Here is a 25280-nt window from a genome sequence, read left to right as displayed (position 1 = left end):
GGCACCGCCGCCGCCGCCGTTACAGGTACCCACCCTCTCCTCCCCCCCGCAGCAGTCGCCGGGGTTCCCGGGGTTCCCGTTCGAGCCCGCGGCGCGCGCTGAGCCCAGGCCCAGTCGCGGCCGATCGATCTGCCTGCGCGTCGCCCGCGGCATTGCGGGAGTTCGTTTCTCTTAGGTTTTTTGTCGGTGCGAACTGTTTCAATCTGACAACGCGACTCGTCGGCGCAGGGTGATCGAGGAGGGAGAGGGGAGAAGCTTGGCCGAGCGGATCGATCCGGTCGGTCAGGGTGGGGACCAAGGAGCGGAGGATGTCGAGGAGGGCGGTGAACCCCGGCCGCCGGGGCTCGGACGGGGGCCTGCCCACCGTCGCCAGCCTGCTCCACCACAAGTCGCGCTCGCCCTCCGTGCTCACCATGGCACTGCTCGCCCTGGTAATCACCTTCCCCCCTCACTGGTGTTTGGGATTCTACACTGTTCGGTCTTCTACGCCTGTTTGGCTGAATGCTAACGACGCTTCTGCTGCTGCTTGTTCGTTTGTTTGTTTGTTTGTTTGCAGGGAGTGATTATTCTCATCGTCTACTTCAACAGTGGCTCAGGTGGGTTGCAAATTCCCAGCTTCGGTACGCGTTTTCCTTGCCGTGTGTCTCTGTAATTGCTGTGTAGATTGCAAAATGGCTGGCAAAACAGCAGCAGTGCCATGAAGCAGCTCTGTTTCTCTGTTCTCTGCTCTGCTTTCAACTGAACTTGTTTCAGTTAGCAACTGGATACTGAATTTGAGAGTAGGGTGCTTGTAATGATGTTATTGTGGTAATGTGTCTAGAGTAGAATTGTACTGTACCTGCTGTTTATAGATTAATTGTTCATACACACTTCATTCGAACGTAAACTCGTTGTCACATGCTCAAACAGTGTTGGGGTTTCTAGGACTGTTATATGGTGTTATGGATATACTTTATGATTGAAGTTACTGGTTTGTGGTCTGATCTCAATGAGAAAGATGTAAATATTGTGATCTAATACTTCTTGTTTTGACTCTTTCTCCAATGGCCAGGTGTAGCTGTTACGAGCAGAGAATCTGTGAGCAGAGCTGAAGGTATATAATTCTTTTATGTCGCTGTTCTGTGTGTCAAGCCGATTCCTACTCTTATTTATAGAGTGCCCTGATGAAAGTTTCTGAATTGTGCCTCCTGAACTTGCGAGTTGGATATGTTGTTAAACTGTTCCCTTTTAACTCTAAACTGTTCCCTTTGCTGTTTGATTCAAGTTAACTCTCGCTATAATGTATTGTGCAGTTATTGTTTCAAACTGTTTTGCTACAAGTACCATAATTTGCATTGAAGATATTATATTGATATATTCTGTTGCTGTATCATTGTTTAATAGCACTACAGCACATGATGCTCACATGAGACATCCACATTATGTGTGTTGATTTGATAATAGGAGTGTCCTCGTCCTGGGCCTATACTGCATTTTGACTCCTATGTTTGTTCTTCTAGCCTCCTAGTTTTGTTTGTTACTGGGTTGTCTTTAGTTTTCACTAGGAGATGTGATAGTGAATAGTTAATATCCTCACACAACAAGGAAACTGTATCTTACCAACATAATTTTGTTTGGTGGTTCACTCTAATCAGGAAATTTGTTATCCTTGTTTACTCTGTTATCATAATCATCAGAATAGCCAAGTAGCGAATCCCCAAAGTTATAATAAACTATCTCAGAAATGGTTAATTATCAGCTTGTTACAGGCCAACACAGATATTTTACAGTGGCCTGGTCTTCAGTGAACATTGGTGTTTGGTTGATCTCATTGTGTTGTGTGTTACTGTCTTCTTTGTATTTTGTTTCCCAGATCATGACTGGTAGGAATTGTATGGTCCTCCTTTACTTACCTCCTTTGTTTTGCATTTGCATCCAGGTTCTTGCACATCAGAAGTTATCCAGGCACTTCCTTATCTTAAAAAGGCGTATGGCAGTGCTATGCAGAAGGTTCTCCATGTAGGCCCAGATAGTTGTACAGTAGTTTCTAACTTGTTGAAAGAAGGGAAGGAAGCATGGGGAGTGGAGCCTTATGATTTGGACGATGCTGATAGTAGCTGCAAAAGCCTTGTGCGCAAGGGCTTTGTCCGTTTGTCTGATATCAAGTTCTCTCTTCCATACCGCCCAGATTCTTTTAACCTTGTTGTCGTGTCAGATGCTTTGGATTATCTGACCCCAAGGTATCTGAACAAAACACTTCCTGATTTAGCAAGGGTCTCCACTGATGGCCTTGTTATCTTTACTGGTATGTCCTTTTCTTTTCAATTTGAGACATTTACTTCCTTTTCTGTGGGAGGACCTTCATTTGACATATAGTTACATGTATCTGTTCGTCTTCAGAGTAAAAGATACTCCCTCTGTTCACTTTTATAAGTCCTTGAAGACATTTCAGACAACATGCAAATCAGTTCATTTTCAGCTGTCTGAAACGACTTATAAAAGTGAACGGAGGGAGTAATTTACTTCTGATAATTTTCTTATCAGATGATAGTTTTGCTTCTTTTTATTTACTGTTGTCTTGGTCCTGCCAATATTTGAGGATGGCTCCCCTCGAACTTATTTCTGATAATACCGTTATTAAGTAACATACCAGTGATGTTTTGGATATAACATAGCCCACAAAACACAAATTTGACCACTAGTTTCTGTCATAATATAGGTGTAGAGCCCAACAATTATAGTTCTATGGAAATACTTTCCTAATCAAATCTACAGTTCCTTCGTGTCTAGTATAGATGCTTGTAAACATATTGGTGCCAAACTGCAGAAAGTTTGGCCATGCATGTCCTGAAATGCCTCTCTTTTTTGACTTCTTAGGGAATAGTAGTAGGGTTTGATGTTCGTACTTATACAGTGTATTATTTAATGTTCATTAATTCTGTGGTATCTGTGCACGATTTACTAGTTCTGGTGGATGATATATAATTTCTGAGCTAATATTTATTTCTGTTACTCTTATCCAGGCAATCCAGGACAGCAGAAGGCTAAAGTTTCCGAGCTTCCGAAATTTGGAAGACCGGTATGTACAAATGACTTCTATTTGCTGGCATGCTGGCCTTAAGAAATGGTTCCTATATGACTTAAAGCTCATAGTGTCCACTTTACTGAGCTCAAGCTAATAAACAAATTGAACACATTACATGCTCATGATCCAAAAAGGAGTCATTACAAATTACTGAAGAGTTATGTGTTTATCCTATAGTCATGATCCAAAAAGGAGTCATTACAAATTATTGAAGAGTTATGTGTTTATCCTATAGTCTTATGGATTAATAACAGCCCAGGGATGTGTGCTTGTGCTTTACCTAATTTTGTTTGTTTGACATTTTGTTCTTTGGATATATGATGACATCATTAATGAAGTTGCTTCTCATCATCTCATATGTTTACCAATTTTTCTGACCTACTGTGTCACACAGCAGCATAGCTGTACATTTGTGCTATTGATTGTGAGATTTGTCTGTAGCTGTTGTAGATTTGTAGTGCAAGTATTCACATGTTCCAGAACCTATAGAATAAATTGCGCCTGACTGAAGGCTTTGAAATTCTGATGATAATTTTCGATCCAGGCTACATAGAGGCCTTGACTGACAAGTGACAACACCTGCTGTGTTTTGTGTTGTTGACAGGCAAAGTTGCGCAGTAATTCGTGGTGGACGCGCTACTTTATCCAGACAGGCTTGACAGAGAACGAAGGGCCATTGAAGAAGTTTGAGCAGGCGGCTTCCAAGGGCAACTACGAACCGGACTGTCAAATCTTCCACCTCAACTCATAGTATCTTGCTGCTGATCAGGGTAACGTCTATCCATGACACCTTGGATCACCGCCACACCGTTTTTGTAAGCAATATCATCCCCCGCCGACTCTGTGCGGAGGAACTGTGTCACACGAAGAGAGCCAGCCCTTCTGCCGTAGGTAGCTTGTGTAGAGAGGCTTTACCACCTGTTGCTAGAAAGATTCTTTCTGGAGATTAAATTATGTGTTATATTAAGCAAGCAAGGTCAGACGACAGATATATATGCTAGAACTTTACTACACTGTTGTACTATTGTGTTACATTATTGGGTGTCAAATGTAAACTCCTCCCAAGGGAGGCTGATTGTCATGTGTCATGTCCCTTTCTTGTTACTTGGATGGGTGTCATTATCGTAATTTGGATGATGCTTGAGGTGGACTAATTCAGATACTCCCTTCGTCCTAAAATTCTTGTCTTAGATTTGTCTAAATACGGATGTATCAAGTCACGTCTGAGTATTAGATACATCCATATCTAGGCAAATCTAAGACAAGAATTTTGGGACGGAGGGAGTACTTGAGAAGGATGGTTTACCCGACATGGGTTTTAAGCGTAGATATACTCTAGTATGTTTGCAATGGCAGGTTTAGTTGAGGTCCTAGTTTGAAGCTTCACTAACAACAGTGGATAACCAACCCCATTAGACTATGTCATGAGGTGAGGTAAGATGTCCTTTGTTTTCACGCCAAATATCTGTGTTATATTTTGTTCTTTGGATTGGTCTTCCCTGAACCAGAACCAACAGATTTGTTCTTTGTTTGTTCTTGTGAGCATGCATATTCAAATATTCCATACCTGTCGCATACATTTGAAATTGCATCTTGTCCTCTCTTGAAGTGTAGACATCATCTTGCCGGCCCTCACAAAATTCATTTCCTCCAGAGGCATGCAACCCAACCCATCACCATCATCATCACCCATGTCTCCTCCTCTCATTGACCATTTCCGTTTGCAAGCTAAGCAAGGCCATAATCATCCACTAACCTTGATTAGCTAAGACTCAAAGCACATCTTAACACATATCTCTGCCTGTTTATAAAACCCCGTACGACAATCCTTTGCCTCTATCCTTTCCTTCTGCGCCCATATACGAGAAGAAAAACAAACACTAGAGTCATGGAAGGCTTGCTGCCGTTCCTGTACAGGGCCATCATCCTCCACTACGCGGAAGGCGGGTGGCGGACGGACACCGGAGACAACCCCTTCCTCGACAGCGACTCGCCATCGGCCTCTCAGTACTACTACGTCCGCCTCACTGGCAGCCCTGACGACTCCAGTCAACTAGGGTTTGCCGCCGCTCCTCCGGCCAGCCACGGCGCGGTCCTGTGATGGAGTTAATGGATCATCATCGTCTCTCGTTTCCGGGTCTTTCTTCTTCTTCTTCTTCTTCTTCTTCTTCTTCTTCTTGACCTGGGTGTATGGTATGGATGACCTCTGGCCCTCTGGGTGTTGTATAGTACGGTTCTGTGGTTTAGGACCACAGAGAAACATACTGGATCAATGATTTACAGTACTATAGTACTACCTATGTACCAAAATATAAAAGGTTTTTGCAGTTTAAATTGAACTGCAAAACGTCTTATATTTTGGTATAGAGGGAGTACGTTTAGTTAAATAGAGCGATGATGTTGCTGGTGTGGTCACCTCGAGATTTCACTGATTTGGCATGAATTAGGAGCGTCAGCAGCAGCTAGCCAGCATTATTTCTTACATTTTCGTCAGTAGCACGTATGCTCTAGTGATGTTGTGTGCAGGATGGCTGCTACGAACACTCAATTTCGTCATAATGAATCCTTTAAGCTTTCTACTCCCTCCGTCCGGAATTACTTGTCGCAAAAATGAATGTATCTAGAACTAAAATACGTCTAGATACATCGATTTCTTCAACAAGTAATTCCGAACGGAGGGAGTAGCTTTTATTTACATGATCTACATAATAGTGCCCATCTGCATAATTCACACGATTTCTAGGCTGAACTGTCTTCACCCTACCCTAGAAAAAGCACACTGAAAATGTTTGAGAAGTTGACCAGGAGTGCGATTTACTCCTCCACGCAAAGAAGCGCAAGATGTTCCTCCAATACACATGCAGCAGCACGTACCAGATGCAGGAAATACAGCTTTTATTGAACTCAAATGATCTAACTAGCTAGGAACCCTAACCCAAATGATCCGGCCGCATCAGAGGAAAATGCCTCTTGATCTCTGCCAGGCTCATATCTGCAAACTGGTTGAGTCTTAACTTGTAGCTCGCGCCCGACTTGTTGACTTCATGCACACGCCTCGCCGTCTTGCTAAATGTCTTGAACCGGCGGCGCATCTCGGCAGGGCCGCGCGATAGCTCATGATACTCGCACCAGTACTCGTACAGCGCCCACAGGTATTCCTTGGACTTGAGGGAATTCTCATCGACAACGTCGAGGCAATCTATGTCTTCTGAATTGGGTCCCATGCATTTCTCTTCTTCTTTCGACTCTGTCATTCAGCAGGCATAGATAGATAGTCATAATTTGATTGATTTTACGATGGCCAGATCAACTGCACTACTATTGCACCATTGACCCCTGCAATACAGAACTATATACGCGGACGCGCTGTTTTGGCTCCTAGGAGCCAAAGGCAATTACCGTGTTAGATGCGTGGTGATTCCGAATGAATGAGTATGCCTGTCTGCTTGCTTTGCTGAGTTACTCTCCCTGTGAAACTCTGAACTTTCTTCCTCTCTTGATAAAGATTGGCCGTTCGCCTTTTGTTCGGAAACTAGTCATAGAAGCACATGAACATAGAGGGTGATGTAAACTCATAGCCAAAATTTTCATCATCGTCATCATCATGGTATCTTTACAACCGATCGTCTGGGGATTGTCACATAACATAAGCACAAGCTGCAACGAACTCAACACCCCCAGCTGCTAGTACTCCTAATTTGGGGGCCCCAGCAGCTAAGCTACATGTCCGTCCTCAGCCCCTCCTCGGCCTTCTCCGCTCGCCGCCTCTCCTCCATGGCCATGAGAATATTCGATCACGAGGTAAAGGTGATGTGCCGGTGACGTCAGGTCTCTGGCGTGGGATGCCTGTCAAAACCAACTTATTATTAAGTGGGATATGTGGGTTTAGTGGGATACCTTCCATTGCTATAGATTTCCTCTACCTTCAGACTGCTGGCCCAATGATGCCAGTGCCTGGAGAACACACAAAAAACTCACTGTAATTGTTACTATTAACAAATAAAGCAATCTTCATTCCCTGTATGGAATCATGTCACATAATAACAGATTGTTTTATTGAGTTACCAACAAGAAACTCATGTCATTGGGAAAGTTTCAGAAAATAAAGGGCAACGCGATCCAATTCTTCTAGCATGGAGCAGGAACATGGAAAAATAGCATACTCCCCAAAAAAAATACTCTGATGGACAGCATGGAGCATGGATCTTCTACTAGATGTGGGCGAAAAATTAACTACTTCTCCATTTCTGCGACAAGTAATTCCAGACGGAGGGAGTATGACACAGTTGGGAGCAAACTGATGGTAAACATGGACGACGCTTTGTACACTTTCTCAAGATTATTAACAGAAAATACATAAGTTTACTGGGAGCATAACAATTTTTTCCCAGATTCTTATTTAAGTCGCAGTGCACTAGTACAGAGCACAAAAATAAGCTACATTGGTATAGCAGTTACTAGTCAGTATTAACAGACACAAATTACCGAAGTACTCCCTCCATCCAAAAAAGCTTGTCCCTCAAATGGATGTATCTAGCATCAATTTAGCGCTAGATATATCCATTCGGGGGACAAGCTTGGGACAAGCTTTTTCGGACGGAGGGAGTAGCAGATTGGCTACCTGCTAACTTTCAGTGGGCTAGCTACACTGCTTGCATTCAGAAACTGAGAAGACAGTCTCTGCTGCGTAATTATATGATCGATGCTCACAGAAACAGAAACAATAGCTGAGGCGACAGTGCAACTGCTTATCATCCCAGGACAGTTACAATTACTGATATAATTCTTAGTTTTTTTGGCGTGATATAATTCTCAGTTACCATCACTTATTCCAAGTTCTCAAGGAACATTCTTTTTCAGTCTTCTGCTGCAAACCAAATCAAATCACTTGTTTGACATGCCCGCAACTGCTACTGCATTTTTGTACAACGTTTTGCTTGGGACCAACACAGATTTTTCATCATAAGGTAAGTTGCCTTACTTTCCCTTAATCTGGTACATTTGCATGCCTAACAGTTTATCGACAAACCAATGCTTTGAGGCGATCAAAGTATCCGCGAGATATATAAGTGATGTGAAACCATTCATTACCTCATAATCTAAGTTACTGTCAAAACAACTCGTCACAAAGAAGAAACATCCACTGCTATTGCTGTCAGGTGTTGGTTTCCATGGGGCCGCAACGAGGCTCGGAACAGCAAAGCCGGTCCTGTGTCGTGAAGGGTTGTGCATAAGATCAGGAGGCTCATATTGATAAGATCTAACAGGTGTGAGCCATCATCGTCAGTGCCAAGATGGTTACAGTAGTAATCTTGATGCTGCAGTACTGTTTCATTGATGATCAAATGATGGGAGTGGGGGTGGTTATTACGTGGCAATGAGTGATGTCCTGGCTTGCTTTGACCAGATTCTTCAAGGCGTCACCATCCCAGAACTGGCTCAAGCAATAGCTGAGGTTTGACAAGGTCCAGAACAACTGATTTGCTCTCAGGCACAAAACTGACTGACAGAAATATATAACCAACCAATGACCGGCATAGTAAAACTTAATCTAGCAACAGAAATCTGCAAGTGCTCCAATCTTAAGAAGAGCAACCAGATGAACATAACACATTAAGCTTCAACAAAGAAGCTCAAATCACAAAGCATCAAAGAGTAAAAGGATGATAACACCAAGCAAAACATCCACTTGACGATAACGATTCAGTTTGACAAACATAACAACTGACCCAAGATGTTAACCGGAGGTCAAATGATGCACTTTTCACCATGTCACGCCTTGTTCTTCTCCAAAATTTTAGCATGTCATGCCAAATCCTGCAGGGAAAAACAGAACAAACAGTTCAGTATATGAGACTTGTGTGCAAGAAAGAAACAACAGAATGTGCAAGAAACTACAAAATACAGTTCAGTAGAGACACCGGCTCACAGGCAAAAATGGACTACTACCAGAATGTGCCCAAAACAACAGAAACAACAATTCGGCACTGAAACTATCCCAGGCAAAAAAAAAAAACACTTCTAAAATGTGCAAGAAAATAATAAATTTGTATGTACAGTGCAGTGTGACTTGGAAAGATTAAATTTTGTATAACATGCATTTTAATATTCACATTCATCAGAATTTAAATGTCCAAGGAGAGACAATTAGCCACTCATGGAAAGGTATAAATCTGCTTGATCAGGAATTACAGAATTGTGCACTCAAATTCAGCTACTCCTTGGACATTTGAACTAAATCAGCGACAATTAATATACCGAAAAAGGCTTTCGCCCCGCTTTATATATAAAGCACAGATCAACCACAGCCCAAGTACAAGCACACCCCACGACAACACACGCACACACCCAAGGCGGGATACATAGGCGCTGAGCGCAGCAACACCACCCCTAACACTACAAGAGCAATCAAGGACCTCCACCGGGAACACACCACCGCAAAGAGATGAAGCCGCATATGACAAACCGTGAGCTCCAAGGCGGCGCCTCCAAGAAGGTTACGACGCTAGCGCGCCGCCACCGCCTGACCCGGGGGTCAGAGTTTCCTCTGGAGCGACACGATGACCGGTGAGAGCCGCGACGACGCCTTCTAGAAGGTAACGCGCTACGCCGCCGCCGGTCCGTCCGAGGATAGAACAGGTTTTCACCCCAGCAAACACTCACCGCCACCGAACGCCACACCCCTGCCACCATGCCGCCCACACGGCCATGGTCACCGGGCAGCACCAAGCCACAGCCTCTGCCCACGAGCACCGCGCTACCACCACCAAGGCCGCCGCCCCGGCATCCAAGACCTTGACACCACCGCACCCGAGGCCCGTCGCTACCCCAACCAAAGAGATGAGTGGAAAGGTCGCTCCTTTACACACCCCTGGACGGCCCCTGGCGCCGGGACCCAAAGGGCCGGCCCAAAAAAGGCCTCCATCACCCATCCTGCTGCACCGGGTGCAAGACAAGCTCAGTCCTGCTGCCAGGCGCGAGACGAGGTCGGTCCTGCTGCCGGGCACGAGACGAGCTCGGTCCTGCTGCCGGGCGCGAGACGAGCTCTGTCTCGCAGCCACGGGCGCAAGACGAGCAATGGACCGCAACTGGGAGCGGTCCAGCCCTAATACGAAGGTAGAGCCCGGACGACGAGGGGAGGAATCGAAGGTCGAAAAAGGCCGCTCACCGACGGCCGACGCCGCTCTTGGACATGACCAGCCGCCGCCGTGACACGATCCAGACCACCGCCATGAGCCACCACCACGCCGTGGCAGCCCACATCCCCGCCGAGACTCTGAGGGACAGCCCCAAACCGCCCACCGACGGCCATGGGCCAGATCCCAGCTGATTTGGCCGACAACCGCCGCCGCCCCCTCCCGGAGACCACCGCCACCACCACCCGCATCGACCGCACGGGCGATGCCGCAACCACAACCAGATCTGCAGCCTCCGTGCCCATACAGCTATGCCCCGCCACCAGCGCACCAGCCGGCACGCCTCACCATGATAGAGGTCGGCCCAGCCTAGCCGGACACCGCCGCCAGCCCGCGCCGCCGCAGCCCGCGACCCTTGTCGCCGGGATCTGACGAGGAAGCCTTGAAGCAGCCAGCCACCTCGCCTGCCCCACGCCCAAGCGCGCGCCTCCAGAACCACGCAGTCGCCGCCGCTCCGCCGCACGGCCGCGCCACCGGCACGCCGCTCGGGTCGCCGTCGCGCCGTCCCGCGCGAACGACGCGCTCCACACCGCGGCCCTGCGTCCCGCGCCGCCGGAAGCCATGGGAGAAGGGGAAGAAGGCCCCGCCGCCACCCACGCCAGCAAGTGGGAGGGAGGGTCGCTGGCCGACGGTAGCTAGGGTTCGCCTTGCCGCCCGTGAGAGCGGCACGGGCAAGAGAGCTTTTCAGGTCCGCAGGCGTGGCCCTGTATTATGTGATGCGTTCCACAATTAATATGGACCGGAGGGAGTACTTAATTTTGATTTTGGATATGAATCACAAGGTTACATTTGAAGATACAAATGGTAGGAGACTAACTTGAGGTGATAGCTCAGGAGCTTCATTCGGCTGGGTCCCAACGGCTCGAAGTCAGCAAGGATCTCATGCTCTGGTAGATTCGCCGGCAAAGTCACCATTTGGTGACTTCCATGCTGTGGCGGAATGGATATGCATCTCATCTCCTTGACTTGAGGATTATCCCGTGGACTCAGCCCATACAGGAAACCTGCAACCTGTGTCCGTAGATCTGCTATGCATATCAAATTCTTCAATATATTCTTTGGCATGATGTAAGTATAGCCAGTTTGACCGTTGTTATTTGGCGATTTTATGGGCAAATCAAAGAACATAAATTGCTCCTCTGACTTTTATATCATCCGAGTTAACATAAATGTGGTTGAAACGGAAATACAGGTTCATAGCAGAGATGGCCCTGACACGCAAATCTGTCTTCGATGCAAATGCTGCTTGCTCATACCCTTGTCACAATAATTGGCTTTGACTTCCAAGGGATCCAACATACCCTTCCTTGTCACAATAACTTGCTTTGTCCTGCCCATACACTTGTGTGGATGACCTGCAGATTATAATGCATTTTCATTCAAGTCTTCCAAGTTGTGATACTGTGCAGTATGCCATAATTGCAAGAAAACTAGAACTAAAAGCAAAACAAAGGGAAAAAACCTTCAGAAATAGTTGGTTGACCAGTTCTTGGATTGAAAATAAAGATAGCACCATTGATTGGTTTCGCCGTCATGTTACCCTCGGTTTTGTGAATGGTAACACGATAGACATTTGTGTCATCCACAAACCATACGATTTGATTGCTGAATATATCTCCGTACCGTAGTTCTATGAAGACAGATATGGCTCAGTGGGCGGTGGGTTCAGATGAATACAACTGAAGACCCTTTCTTATTCTCTCCCTCAGCACATACAGAGCATGATTTAACTGTCAAAAGAGAAAATAAACAAGCATGTCATTTACTGTATTAACTAAGACATTTTTTACTACAACAGAGATATCTAGATTTGTTACAGTTAGCATGGTTATTACCTTCATGATCTTGTTCAGTGCTTGCTGAAGGAGGGGCTTTGACCCGGGGAACCACTTACCAAAAGCAGAGTGCAAATTATAAACTAGATCAAGTCCAATCATCACCCCTGCAATTAATATTAATCAACATTAAGCACAGAAGACTCAGACAAGGCAAGAAATTGATAATCAGTGGACACTCAAAATCATACCGGTCCGAGAACGGTAGATGGACAAATTATGTGTTGTGTAGTCCATAAATTTTGCTCTTGCGTAACGTTCTATGTCGTGTGAATTGTAGTCTCCCCATCTTGGTTGCACATCAATCCAGTGCTTGTTACTGGCTTTCTGATCGAAGACATCCTTTGACTCACAAACTAAGCTTGGTTTGGACATCTGCCATCTATGTGCAGCAAAAGGGAAATCTGCACATGAACTGTTCATCTTGCAACTCTTCCTTGGATGTATTGTCTCCTTCTGTACTCTCTCAATCTCCAGCGCATCCAACTCCTGACCCAGAACTTGGCAAAGATCCATAGCAACACTTTCATGGACCTTGTGCCAAAGATGTGCACAGGAAATAGTTGGATAAATAGCAACTGCTTCTTCAGGTGTCACATATGGCCCATCTTTCAAGTAGTTGTGTTGCCTCTCTTGTTCTGCCTTCAACCACAAATGAGTTAACCTTCCAAGATTTTGGCGGCAGACAGTCTTGTCAACTGTAGCACCACGCCGGATATGCTCACGACATTTGTCCACCAATCAGCCTTGGACTTCATATACCGTTGTATTGTGTTCTCAGTTCTCAATACGGGGCCTTCCAGCAGCGTCATGCCTCACTAGGATGCTGCAGTGTATACTCCGGGCCTTGTTTTGCTTGATGCCCTCTGACTCTGCATTTGGCTCTACCAGAAGGCTACTGGCGAGTGATGATTCTGTATGATGGTGCTGAACAAGATACAGGCCGCAGCTAGTTGCTGATTCGACTTCCATTGCTGTTCAGATTCAGAGTTGTTTTATCTCTCATGTTAATCGTATCTGTAGTAAGAATGTACAAGAATCTGGTGTGATACTCCAAGCCCTCGGTGCATTCGCAACCAGCCATGCAGAACTTGGAAGTAGGCTCTTCACTCAATGATCGCTACGGATTTTGTTCAGGAGGGCCCTTGGGAGGAAGGAGGGGATGCGGACAATGTGTGGATGAAGATGGCGACTTGCATTTGTAAGGTGGCATCAGAGGAGTTTGGAGTGTCCAAGGGGAGGAAAAGCGAAGATAAGGATACCTGGTGGTGGAATGATGTTGTCCAGAAAGCGATTAAAAAGAAGAAAGATTGCTTCAGACGCCTATACCTAGATAGGAGTACGGACAACATAGAGAAGTACAAGATGGCGAAGAAGGGCGCAAAGCGAGCTGTCAATGAAGCGAGGGTTCGGGCATATGAGGACCTCTACCAACGGTTAGGCACAAAGGAAGGTGAAAGGGACATCTATAAGATGGCCAAGATTCGAGAGAGGAAGACGAGGGATACTGGCCAAGTCAAATGCATCAAGGACGGAGAGATTAAGCATAGATGGCGGGAGTACTTTGACAAGTTGTTCAATGGGGAGAATGAGAGTTCTACCATTCAACTGGACGACTCCTTTGATGAGACCGACACGCCTTTTGTGCGGCGAATCCAGGAGTTTGAGGTCAAGGAGGCGTTAAAAAGGATGAAAGAAGGCAAGGTGATGGGTCCTGATTGTATCCCCATTGAGGTGTGGAAAGGCCTCGGGGACATAGCGATAGTATGGCTAACCAAGCTTTTCAAGCTCATTTTTCGGGCAAACAAGATGCCAGAAGAATGGAGACGGGGTATATTAGTACCAATCTTCAAGAACAAGGGCGGGTGTTCAGAGCTGTACTAATTACCGTGGAATTAAGCTGATGAGCCATACAATGAAGCTATGGGAGAGAGTCATTGAGCACCGCTTAAGAAGAATGACAAGCATGACCAAAAATCAATTTGGTTTCATGCTTGGGAGGTCGACCATGGAAGCCATTTTCTTGGTACGACAACTTATGGAGAGATATAGGGAGCAAAAGAAGGACTTGCATATGGTGTTCATTGACTTGGAGAAGGCCTATGATAAGATACCGCGGAATGTCATGTGGTGGGCCTTGGAGAAACACAAAGTCCCAGCAAAGCACATTACCCTCATCAAGGACATGTACGATAATGTTGTGACAAGTGTTCGAACAAGTGATGTCGACACTAATGACTTCCCGATTAAGATAGGACTGCATCAGGGGTCAGCTTTGAGGCCTTATTTTTTTGCCTTGGTGATGGATGAGGTCACAAGGGATATACAAGAAGATATCCCATGGCGTATGCTCTTTGCGGATGATGTCGTGCTAGTTGACGATAGTCGGACGGGGGTAAATAGTTAGTTCAGAGTTATGGAGACAAACCTTGGAATCGAGAGGGTTTAGGCTTAGTAGGACTAAACCAAGTACATGATGTGCGGTTTCAGTACTACTAGGTGTGAGGAGGAGAAGATTAGCCTTGATGGGCAGGTGGTACCTCAGTAGGACACCTTTTGATATTTGGGGTCAATGTTGCAGGAGGAGGGGGTATTGATGAAGATGTGAAGCATTGAATTAAAGCAGGATGGATGAAGTGGCGCCAAGCTTCTGGCATTCTCTGTGACAAGAGAGTGCCACAAAAGCTAAAAGGCAAGTTCTACAGGACGACTGTTTGACCTGCAATGTTGTATGGCGCTAAGTGTTGGCCGACTAGAAGGCGACATGTTCAACAGTTAGGTGTGGCGAAGATGCGTATGTTGAGATGGATGTGTGGCCACACGAGGAAGGATAGAGTCCGGAATGATGATATACGAGATAGAGTTGGGGTAGCACCAATTGAAGAGAAGCTTGTCCAACATCGTCGGAGATGGTTTGGGCATATTCAGCGCAGGCCTTCAGAAGCTCCAGTGCATAGCGGACAGCTAAAGCGTGCGGCGAATGTCAAGAGAGGTCGGGGTAGACCGAATTTGACATGGGAGGAGTCCGTTAAGAGAGACATGAAGGATTGGAGTATCACCAAAAAACTAGCTATGGACAGGGGTGCGTGGGAGCTTGCTATCTTATGTGTCAGAGTCATGAGTTGGTCATGAATTCTTATGGGTTTCACCTCTAGCATACCCCAACTTGTTTGGGACTAAAGGCTTTGTTGTTGTTGTTGTTGTTGTTTGTAGGTTTAGGCCAAAACAACATACTTCGGAATTCACCTTGGCAGTGAGATTCTTTGGTTCCAAAGTATGCCCTTCCGCAACGATGGTGATTTGCCAGGGCGGCTTTGAAGTGCTCAGAATCTCACAATTGGGACGCCAACATAAGCTGGAGCCGAGGTCGATGCCGAAGGTCGCCAGCATATCCATTGAAACTAGGTGTAGACCTAAGATCTCATAATCCACCAAACATATTTGACTATCCCCTAAAGACCACAATCACCTAACTGAATCTAGCTAAACTCTTATAATCCATCGTGAAATGGGGTTCAACATCATAATTACCTTAATAAATACAAATTCCTCAAAAATTAATTAAAAATATGTTTATCCACCAATAAAATAATCAAATCCCATAAACAACCAACATTTTTTACTATCTCCTCGAGATCACAATCTACTAATTAAATCAATCAAAAACTCATAATACATCATAAAATTTCCTTCAAGATCAAAATCACCTAACTAAATCCAAATTATTTCAAGATTTAACTAAAAATATGTTTATCCACCAATATAATACTAGTCATGCTCATACTAGACCTAAAATCTCATAATCCACCGAACATCTTTGACTATCTCCTCAAAATCACAATCACTTAAGTAGATCCATCAAAAACTCATAATCCATCGTCAAATTTGCTTCAAGATGACAATCACCTAACTGAATCCAAATTGTTTCAAGATTGACAATCGCCTAACTGAATCCAAATTGTTTAAGACTAACGAAAGATATGTTTATCCACCAATATAATATAGCCATGCTCATACTAGACTTAAAATCTCATAATCCACCGAAGATCTTTAACTACCTCCTCAAGATCACAATCTAGAAACTAAATCCACCAAAAACTCATAACCCATCGTCAAATTTGCTTCAAGATAACAAAATCACATAAGTAAATCCAAATTCTTCCAAGATTAATTGAAGATATGTCAATCTACCAATATAAAAGTAGGCATGCCCATAATATACCTAAAATCACATAATACATCAAACATCTTTGAGTGTCGGCTCAATAGCACAATCACCTAACTAAACCCACCTAGAATCTTATAATCCACCATGAAATTTAGTGGAGGATCACAATCACCTTACACAATCTAAATTGTTCCAAGATTAACTAAATATTTGTCTATCCAGTAATATAATAATCATCATGCTCACCTATTAGCCCTAAAAACTCATAATCCACCTAACATCTTCTCAAGATTATAATCACCTACCCAAATCAATCTAAAAATTTTGTAATTCACCGTGCATTTTTGTTCAAGATCACAAGCACCTAACTAAATATAAATTGTTACAAGTTGCTTGAAGGGTTGTTTATTCAGTAATACAATAATCACCATACTCACCTAATAGGCTTAAAATCTCATAATCTACCGAACATCTTTAACTATCTTATCAAGATCACAAACGCCTAACTAAATCCACCTAAAATCTCATAATTTACGGATAAATCTGCTTCAAGATCACAATCATATAACTAAATCCAATGTGTTCCAAAATTAATTGAAGATCTGTATATCCACCAATATAATGATCACCATGCTCACGTACTAGACCTAAAATCTCATAATCCACCGAACACAATCACCTAACTAAATCCAAAGTGTTTCAAGATTAATTTAAGATCTGTTTATCCATCAATATAATAGTCACAATGCCCACGTACTAGACCTACAATCTCAGTCCACCAAATATTTTAGACAACTCCTCAAGACCACAATCACCTAACTAAATCCATCAAAAACTTATAATCCATCATCAAATGTGCTTCAAGATCAATTAGCTAACTGAATCCAATTTGATCTGAATTAATTGAATATATGTTTATCCACCAATGTAATAGTAGTAAACCTAAGATGTAATAATCCATCGACCATCTTTGACTATCTCCCCAAGATCACAATCATGTAACTAAATCCACCTAAAATATCATAATTCACTAACAAATTTGCTTAAAGATCACAATGTCCTAAGTAAATAAAGTGTTCTAAGATCAACTGGGGATATGTTTATCCACCAATATAATAATCCCCATTCTCATGTATTAATCTAAAATTTGATACTCCATGAAATTAAACGAGATCACAATCACCTAACTAAATCCAAATTGTTCCAAGATTAATTAAATCAAATCTGAAAAACTGTTTATCCTCCAACAGAATAATCAAATCTCATAATCCATCGAACATTTTTTACTATCTCCCCAAAATCACAATCACCTAACTAAATCCATCAAAACTCATAACTCCTATCGTCAAATTTGCTTCAAGATCAAGATCACATAACTAAATCCAAATTATTTCAAAATTAATTGAAAGTATGTTTATCCACCAATATAACAGTAGTCATGCTCATACTAGAACTAAATCTCATAATCCACCTAACATCTTTGACTATCTCCTCGGGATCACAGTCACCTAAGTAGATCCACCAAAAACTCATAATACATCCTCAAATTTGCTTCAAGATGAGAATCACCTAACTTAATCAAAATTGTTCCAAGAATAACGAAAGATATGTTTATCAACCAATATAATATAGGCATGCTCATACTAGACTTATAATCTCATAATCCATCAAACATCTTTTAACTATCTCCTAAAGACCACAATCACCAAACTAAATCCACCAAAAACTCATAATACACCAAATGTCTTTCACTATCTCTAAACTAAATACAAAGTGTTCCAAAATTAATTGAAAATATGTTTATCCACCAACATAATCACCATTCTCATGTACTAGACCTAAAATCTCATAATCCGTCAAACATTTTTGACCATCTCCTCAAAATCACAACCACGTACTTAAATCCATCAAAAACTCAATCTATCGTCAAAATTGCTTCAAGATCACAATCACCCTACTAAATCCAAAAAATCCAAGATTAACTGAAAACATGTTTATCAACCAATACAATAGTAGTCATGCTCATACTAGTCCTAAAACCTCACAATCCACCAAACATATTTGTCTATCTACTCGAGATCACAATCACCTAACTAAATCCATCAAAACCTCATAATCCATCATCAAATTTGCTTCAAGATGACAATCACCTAAATAAATCAAAATTGTCCCAAGATTAACAGAAGATATGCTTATTAATTTATATAACAGTAGACATGTTTATATTATATCAAATCTCATAATACATGGAACAACTTTGACTATCTTCTCAAGATAAGAATCACCTAACTAAATCCAGGATAAGATATCATAATCCATCATGAAATTTGGTTAAAAAATTACAATTACCTAACTAAATCCAAAGTGTTCCAAGATTAATTGAAGATATGTTTATCCATCAATATAATAATCACCATTCTCACGTACTAGACCTAAAATCTCATAATACACCGAACATTTTTTAATATCTCCTTAAGATCACAATCACCTAATTAAATCCATCAAAAACTCATAATCCGTCGTCAAATTTGTTTCAAGATCAAAATCACATGACTAAATCCTAATTATTCCAATACTAATTGAAAATATATTTATCCATCAACATAATAGTAGTCATGCTCATACTAGACCTAAAATCTCATAATCCACAGAACATCTTTGACTATCACCTAAGTAGATCCACAAAAAACTCATAATACATCGTAAAATTCGTTTCAAAATGGCAATCACCTAAGTAAATCTAGATTGTTCCAGGATTAACGAAAGATATGTTTATCAACCAATATAATAGTCATGCTCATACTAGACTTAAAATCTCAGAATCCACCAAACATCTTTAACTATCTCCTCAAGATCACAATCACCGAACTAAATCCACCAAAAACACATAATCCATCGAACACCTTTGACTATCTTCTCAAAACCACAATGACCAAACTAAATCCACTAAAAACTCATAAACCATCGTCAAATTTGCTTCAAGATGATAATCAACTAACTAAATCGAAGTTGTTCCAAGATTAATTGAAGATATGTTTATCCACCAACATAAAAGTAGTCATGCTCATACTAACCCTAAAATCTCATAATCCAATAAATTTCTTTGACTATCTCCTCAAAATCATAGTGACCTAACTAAACCACTAAAAACTCATAAACCATCGTCAAATTTGTTTCAAGATGATAATTGCCTAACTAAATCGAAGTTCTTTCAACATTAACTAAAGATATGTTTATCCACGAACATAATAGTAGGCATGCTCATATACTAGACCATAAATCTCATAATCCACCAAACATATTTGACTATCTCCTCAAGATCACAGTCGCCTAACTAAATCCACCGGTAAATTTGCTTCAAGATCACAATCACCTACCTAAATTCAAATTATTTCAAGATTAATTGAAAATATGTTTATCCACCAATATAATAGTAGTCATGCTCATACTAGACCCAAAATTTAATAATCCACCGAACATCTTTGACTATCTCCACATGATCACAATCACCTAAGTAGATCCACCAAAAACTCATAATCCATCGTCAAATTTGCACCAAGGTGACAATCACCTAACGAAAGATATGTTTATCCATCAATATAATATAGCTATGCTCATAATAGACTTAAAATCTCATAATCCACCGAACATCTTTGACTATCACTTAACTATTTAAAGTGTTTCAAAATTAATTGAAAATCTGTTTATCCACCAACATAATCACCTTCTCATGTACTAGACCTAAAATCCCATACTCCATGGAACATTTTGACCATTTCCTCAAAATCACAACCGCGTACTTAAATCCATCAAAAACTCATAATCCATCATCAAATTTGCTTCAAGATCACAATCACTTAACTAAATCCAAAAAATTTAAGATTAATTAAAAACATGTTTATCAGCCAATATAGTAGTAGTCATGCTTATACTAGTCCTAAAACCTCATAATCCACCGAATCTTTGTCTATCTACTCAAGATCACAATCACCTAACTAAATTCATCAAAACCTCATAATCCATCATCAAATTTGCTTCAAGATGACAATCACCTAAAGAAATCGAAATTGTTCCAAGATTAACACAAGATATGTTTATTAATTCATATAATAGTAGACATGATTATACTATATCTAAAATTCTCATAATCCATGGAACATCTTTGACTATCTTCTCAAGATGATAATCACCTAACTAAATCCAGGCTAAGATATCATAATCCCTCATGAAATTTGGTGTAAAAATCACAATCACCTAACTAAACCAAAGTGTTCCAAGATTAATTGAAGATTCTTTTTATGCACCAATATAATAATCATTATTCTCATCATACTAGACCTAAAGTCTCATAATCCACCAAACATTTTTGAATATCTCCTCAAGATCACGTTAAATCCATCAAAAACTCATATTCCATTTTCAAATTTTCTTCAAGATTAAAATCACATAACTAAATCCAAATCATTTCAAGATTAATTGAAAATTTGTGTATCCATCAATATAATAGTAGTCATGCTCATACTAGATCTCATAATCCACCGAACATCTTTGACTATCTACTCAAGATCATAATCACCTAAGTAGATCCACCAAAAATCATAATGCTTTAAGATGACAATCACCTAACTAAATCCAGATTGTTCTAAGATTAACGGAAGATAAGTTTATCAACCAATATAATATAGTCAAGCTATACTATACTGAAAATCTCATAATCGACCAAACTATATCCTCAAGATCACAATCACCGAACTAAATCCACCAAAAACGCATAATCCACCGAACATCTTTGACTATCTTCTCAAAACTATGAGATAATGAGAAAATAAAAAATAGAAGGAAAAAAAGACATGATATAGCAAAACTAGAAATAAAAATAAGAAGATAAGAAGAAATAAACAAGAAAAGAAAAGAACAAAAAACAAATAAAAAACCAGTCGGCCCATTAAGGCTATATAGGTGCGCCTTACTCTCAATCAGCAAGAAACATCTTTACAAGTGAGCCCATAGCAACCCTCCGTTGGCCGGACGCACCGAGAGGCATAATATCTAAGGAGCTAGAGAAAAAAGGCTTGCACTCATCTATAATACCTAAATAGTTGGTCCTCACTAACTCCAATTCTCTCAACATGCAGTCCTCCACATCACCAAATATGCCACGTCATCATTCGATAACACTATTTTGTGCACGTGCATACCCCCAATTCAATTGTTTCATCGTTAATGATCCACGTCTTGGTAAGCAGTTTCTTATGTCTGATCTTGGCCCTTTTCGCTACTTTCTTAGGATAGAGGCCTCTTCTACCTCTGATGGATATATTTTCTGATCGTGGTCGGGCTATCCTTCTTTCCTATATGTTGACGACATGATCATCACTGATGACGACCCTGAGTATATTGCCTTTGTGAAGGCACGCCATGGTGAGCAGATTCTTATGTCTGACCTAGGCCCTCTTCCCTACTTTCTTGGGATAGATGTCTCTTCTACCTCTGAAGGTTTTATTACTTCCCAAGAAAAATATATCCAGAATCTTCTTGCTCGTGCTACTCTCACTGATGAGTGCACTGTTGAGACTCCCTTGTCTAATCCGGCGCGTTTTCGTCATCTTGTTGGGAATCTTGTTTATCTAGATGTTACTCGTCCAGATATCTCCTATCATGCCCATATTTTGAGTCGGTTTGTCTCGTGGTCCGCATGTTGTTGATTCTTCTAATGAGCCATCTCCCTCGACTACTATGTTTTCTTTTGTTGGCAATGCACCATCTCCAACTCAGCCTACTTATGGCTTCCGAGCTCCCCACTTCTGCCTATTGACCGTTATGGTTACTGCGCAACTCTTCCAGAGGCGACTTCTTATCGTGAGGTTGTTGTTCATCCCGAATGGCTGTATGTGACGGCATCGAAGATTGATGCTCTTACCCGCATCGACATGTGGAATCTCATTTCCCTCGTGCTCGTCTCATAACTAGTAAGTGGTCTACAAGGTTAAGACTGGTGATTCTCTTGAGTGTTACAAAGCTTGTCTAGTGGTGAGAACATGGTCATGACTATGATGAGACATTTGCTCCTATATGGCCTCACATGACCACTCTTCACATACTTTTCAATGTGGCTTCTATTTACTGTTGGTCTGTCTCTCGTGATGTCAATAATGCCTACATGTAACCACCACCTGGGTTCTCTTCCTGATGGCATGGTTTCTTGTCTTCGTCACTATTTATATGGCCCTAAGCAAACCCCTCCTGCCTGGTTTGAGCGCGTCGCCTCAATGGTGATTACGGCTGGTTTTTGGCGAGTGCTCATGATCCTGCATTTTCGATCCACCATTCAACTTGTGGTCAAACAGTCTACATGTCTATCATCACTGGCGACGACTCGAAGTACATTGCCTTTGTGAAGGCTCGTCATAGTGAATTTCTTACGTATGATCTTCGTCCTCTTCGCTACTTCCTTGAGATTGAGGTTTGTTCTACCTCTGATGGCTTCTTTATTTCCTACACTTTCGGTCCACCATTCAACTTGTGGTCGAACACTTCTACATGTCGATCATCACTGGCGATGACTCTAAGTACATTGCCTTTGTGAAGGCTCGTCATAGTGAATTTCTTATGTATGATCTTGGTCCTCTTTGCTACTTCCTTGAGATCTTCTTGCTCGTGTTGCTCTTACTCATGAGAATATTACTGAGACTCCTATGAAGTCAACATCCACCTTTGTGTCCACCTTTGTTCACTGCCAGTCTGGATGGGCACCCTTTGCCTTGCTGCGGGTTGCTATGGGTGTTGTCTCAATCCCACATCCCGTGTTCCCTTGTTGTGCGACACCATAACCGCACGCTCGAGCACCACCAATGGTGAGCAAGAGCTCGGACAGTCGACGCGTACCTGGATTATGCACGGGACGAGCCGAGGACAAGGCGCTACCTAAAGCCGGGGCCAAGGGCGCACAGTAGGAGAACCTAGGGTGCTTAATCAAGCGCGTGACCCACAACCTGCAAACAGGAGAAGAACACCAATCCAGATCGGCGGGGTACGGAGAGTGCACATGCACGTGGGATGCTGGATCAAGTCCCTCAGCTGCCACCGCCGCTAGTATCTGCCTCTGTAGCCTTGTCTACCAATTATTTTCAATAGTGGCATTATCGCCTTGGGTCACTTGTGATCTCTCATACTTAGTTTGACGTGGTCTTCTTGGATCCGTCTCCGGCGATGTCCCTAAACCGTCAAGGTTGTCGGCTATGTAAACATGTCCAATTACCTTATACTCATAGCGAGACAGTGTCTTAGCATTCTTTCGACCTTGTTCACTCTGATGTCGGGGGCCCATCTCCCTTTGCCTCGAAAGGAGGTCATCACTAGTGACTTCTCTCGACACAGCTGGATATACTCTATTTCTTCTCGTAGTGAGGACCTATCTCTAAGCATTTTGCGCCATGGTTCATACTCAGTTCTCTACGCCTATTCGTGTGTTCTATGATGACTATGATGGAGAGTATATCTCCCAAGTTGTTGCGTGGAATCCTTGCTGAGCAGGGTACTCTTGCATTCGGTTCTCTTATCCAAGTGCACATGCTCAGAATGGCGTGGCTGAGCACCAGTATCGTCACCTTCTTGAGACGGCTCGACCGTTGATGGTCACTGTCTCTCATCCGTCGCACATTGGGGCCGAGTCTGTCTCTACTTCCATCTATCTCATCAACCTTCAACAATCCACTGCTCTGCAGGGTTGCGCGACTTTCGAGCATCTATTTGATCATTTCCTTATTATTCAACGCTTCAATTGTTTGGTTGTGTTTGCTATGTCCTTCTTGCCCCACATGAACGCACCAAACTGACTGCTCAGTCCGTTGCGTGCGTCTTCTTAGGATACAATGATGAGCATAAGGGATATCGCTATTGGGATCATATTGGTCGTCGGGTGCTTATTTCTCGGGATATGAATTTTGATGAGTCTCGTCCCTACTACCCATGTCCATCTTCCTCGACCTTTTCAGTAGACTCTTTCCACAATTTTCCCTACACTCCTACCACTCCTGTTGAGCCCTTATCCATTCGTCGTACTGCTCCTGCTTCTCTGATTATTGTAGATCCAACGCCATGATCTACTATGATTTCCTCACCTCGCTTATCACAGGATTCTACACCATCATCATCGGTGGCTTCCTTGTCTCCATCACCTTAGTTTATCCCGATGATTCCAGCTCGTATTCTTCCATCTTTTCCTCACTTTTATACACATCATCCGCATGTTGTGGATGCGTCTACTGATGTGCCATCTTCCCCGCCTTGGCCTACTTATGGCTTGCTTCCTCGTTCGCTTTCGCCTGTTGACTGCATTGGTCTTCCAAACGTTGGTGCTGCTGTTCTTGAGCCGACTTCTTATCGTGATGTTCATACGAAGTGGCACCTTGCGATAACAAAGGAGATTGCTGCTGTTGAGCGCATTGGCAAGTGGGATATTGTTTCTCTTCCTCCTCGTGTTTGTCCCATCACTTGGTGGGTCTACAATGTTATGACTCACTCTGATGGTTCTCTTGAGTGTTACAAAGCTTGTCTTGTGGCTCGTAGCTTTCAGCAGGAGTATGGTCCTGATTACGAGTCCTAGTTACAATGAGACTTTTTGCTCGTGCAAACCATATGACCACTGCTCGCACATTTCTTGTTGTGCTCTATTGGCCACAGGTCGATCTCAGCTTGATGTTAAGAATGCCTTTCTTAATGGTGAGCTGCATGAGGAGGTTTACATGTAAGGTATTCTGCTCCGGACGACATGCTTCGTTGTCTTCATCGCTCTCTCTATAGCTTTAAGCAAGCCCCTTGCGCCTAGTTTGAGTGTTTTGCCTCTCGGGTGATTGTCGCTGGTTTTCAGCGAGTGCTCATGATCCTACGTTGTTTGTCCACCTTTCTGCTCTTGGTAGGAGTCTTCTATATGTTGATGACATGATCATCACCGGCAAAGACCCTGAGTATATTGCCTTTGTGATGACACGTCTTAGTAAAGAGTTTCTTATGTCTGA

At 42.6% G+C, this 25280-nt stretch overlaps 1 protein-coding gene and 1 pseudogene across 2 annotated transcripts; one reads left to right on the top strand and one right to left on the bottom strand.

Moving 5' to 3' along the window:
* On the top strand, positions 1-4152 carry LOC119274656 (probable pectin methylesterase CGR2). Of its 2 annotated transcripts, none has more exons than XM_037555374.1 (7): positions 1-25; positions 229-431; positions 557-596; positions 1052-1093; positions 1919-2284; positions 3003-3058; positions 3669-4152. In XM_037555374.1, exons 2-7 carry the CDS (start codon positions 309-311, stop codon positions 3813-3815), a joined length of 774 nt encoding a protein of 257 aa, XP_037411271.1. In that variant the 5' UTR covers positions 1-25; positions 229-308; the 3' UTR covers positions 3816-4152. The 2 variants fall into 2 exon arrangements, with proteins under 2 accessions (XP_037411271.1, XP_037411270.1); XM_037555373.1 differs by having other exon boundaries at positions 557-620.
* Positions 4153-6631: 2479 nt separating this feature from the next.
* On the bottom strand, positions 6632-12836 carry LOC119279241 (annotated as a pseudogene).
* Between the last annotated feature and the right edge of the window lie 12444 nt (positions 12837-25280).

Source organism: Triticum dicoccoides, chromosome 3B (genome assembly GCF_002162155.2).
Source record: "Triticum dicoccoides isolate Atlit2015 ecotype Zavitan chromosome 3B, WEW_v2.0, whole genome shotgun sequence".
Lineage (NCBI taxonomy): Eukaryota > Viridiplantae > Streptophyta > Magnoliopsida > Poales > Poaceae > Triticum > Triticum dicoccoides.
This window is presented reverse-complemented; position numbering and strand designations above follow the sequence as displayed.

What these genes read in the sequence shown, in the direction of transcription:
- LOC119274656 (XM_037555373.1), top strand. Translation starts at nt 309, where the DNA reads ATGTCGAGGAGGGCGGTGAACCCCGGCCGCCGGGGCTCGGACGGGGGC. An exon ending in GTTGCAAATTCCCAGCTTCG is followed by an intron (nt 621 to 1,051) that starts GTACGCGTTTTC and finishes TCCAATGGCCAG; the next exon opens with GTGTAGCTGTTACGAGCAGA. An exon ending in ATCTGTGAGCAGAGCTGAAG is followed by an intron (nt 1,094 to 1,918) that starts GTATATAATTCT and finishes ATTTGCATCCAG; the next exon opens with GTTCTTGCACATCAGAAGTT.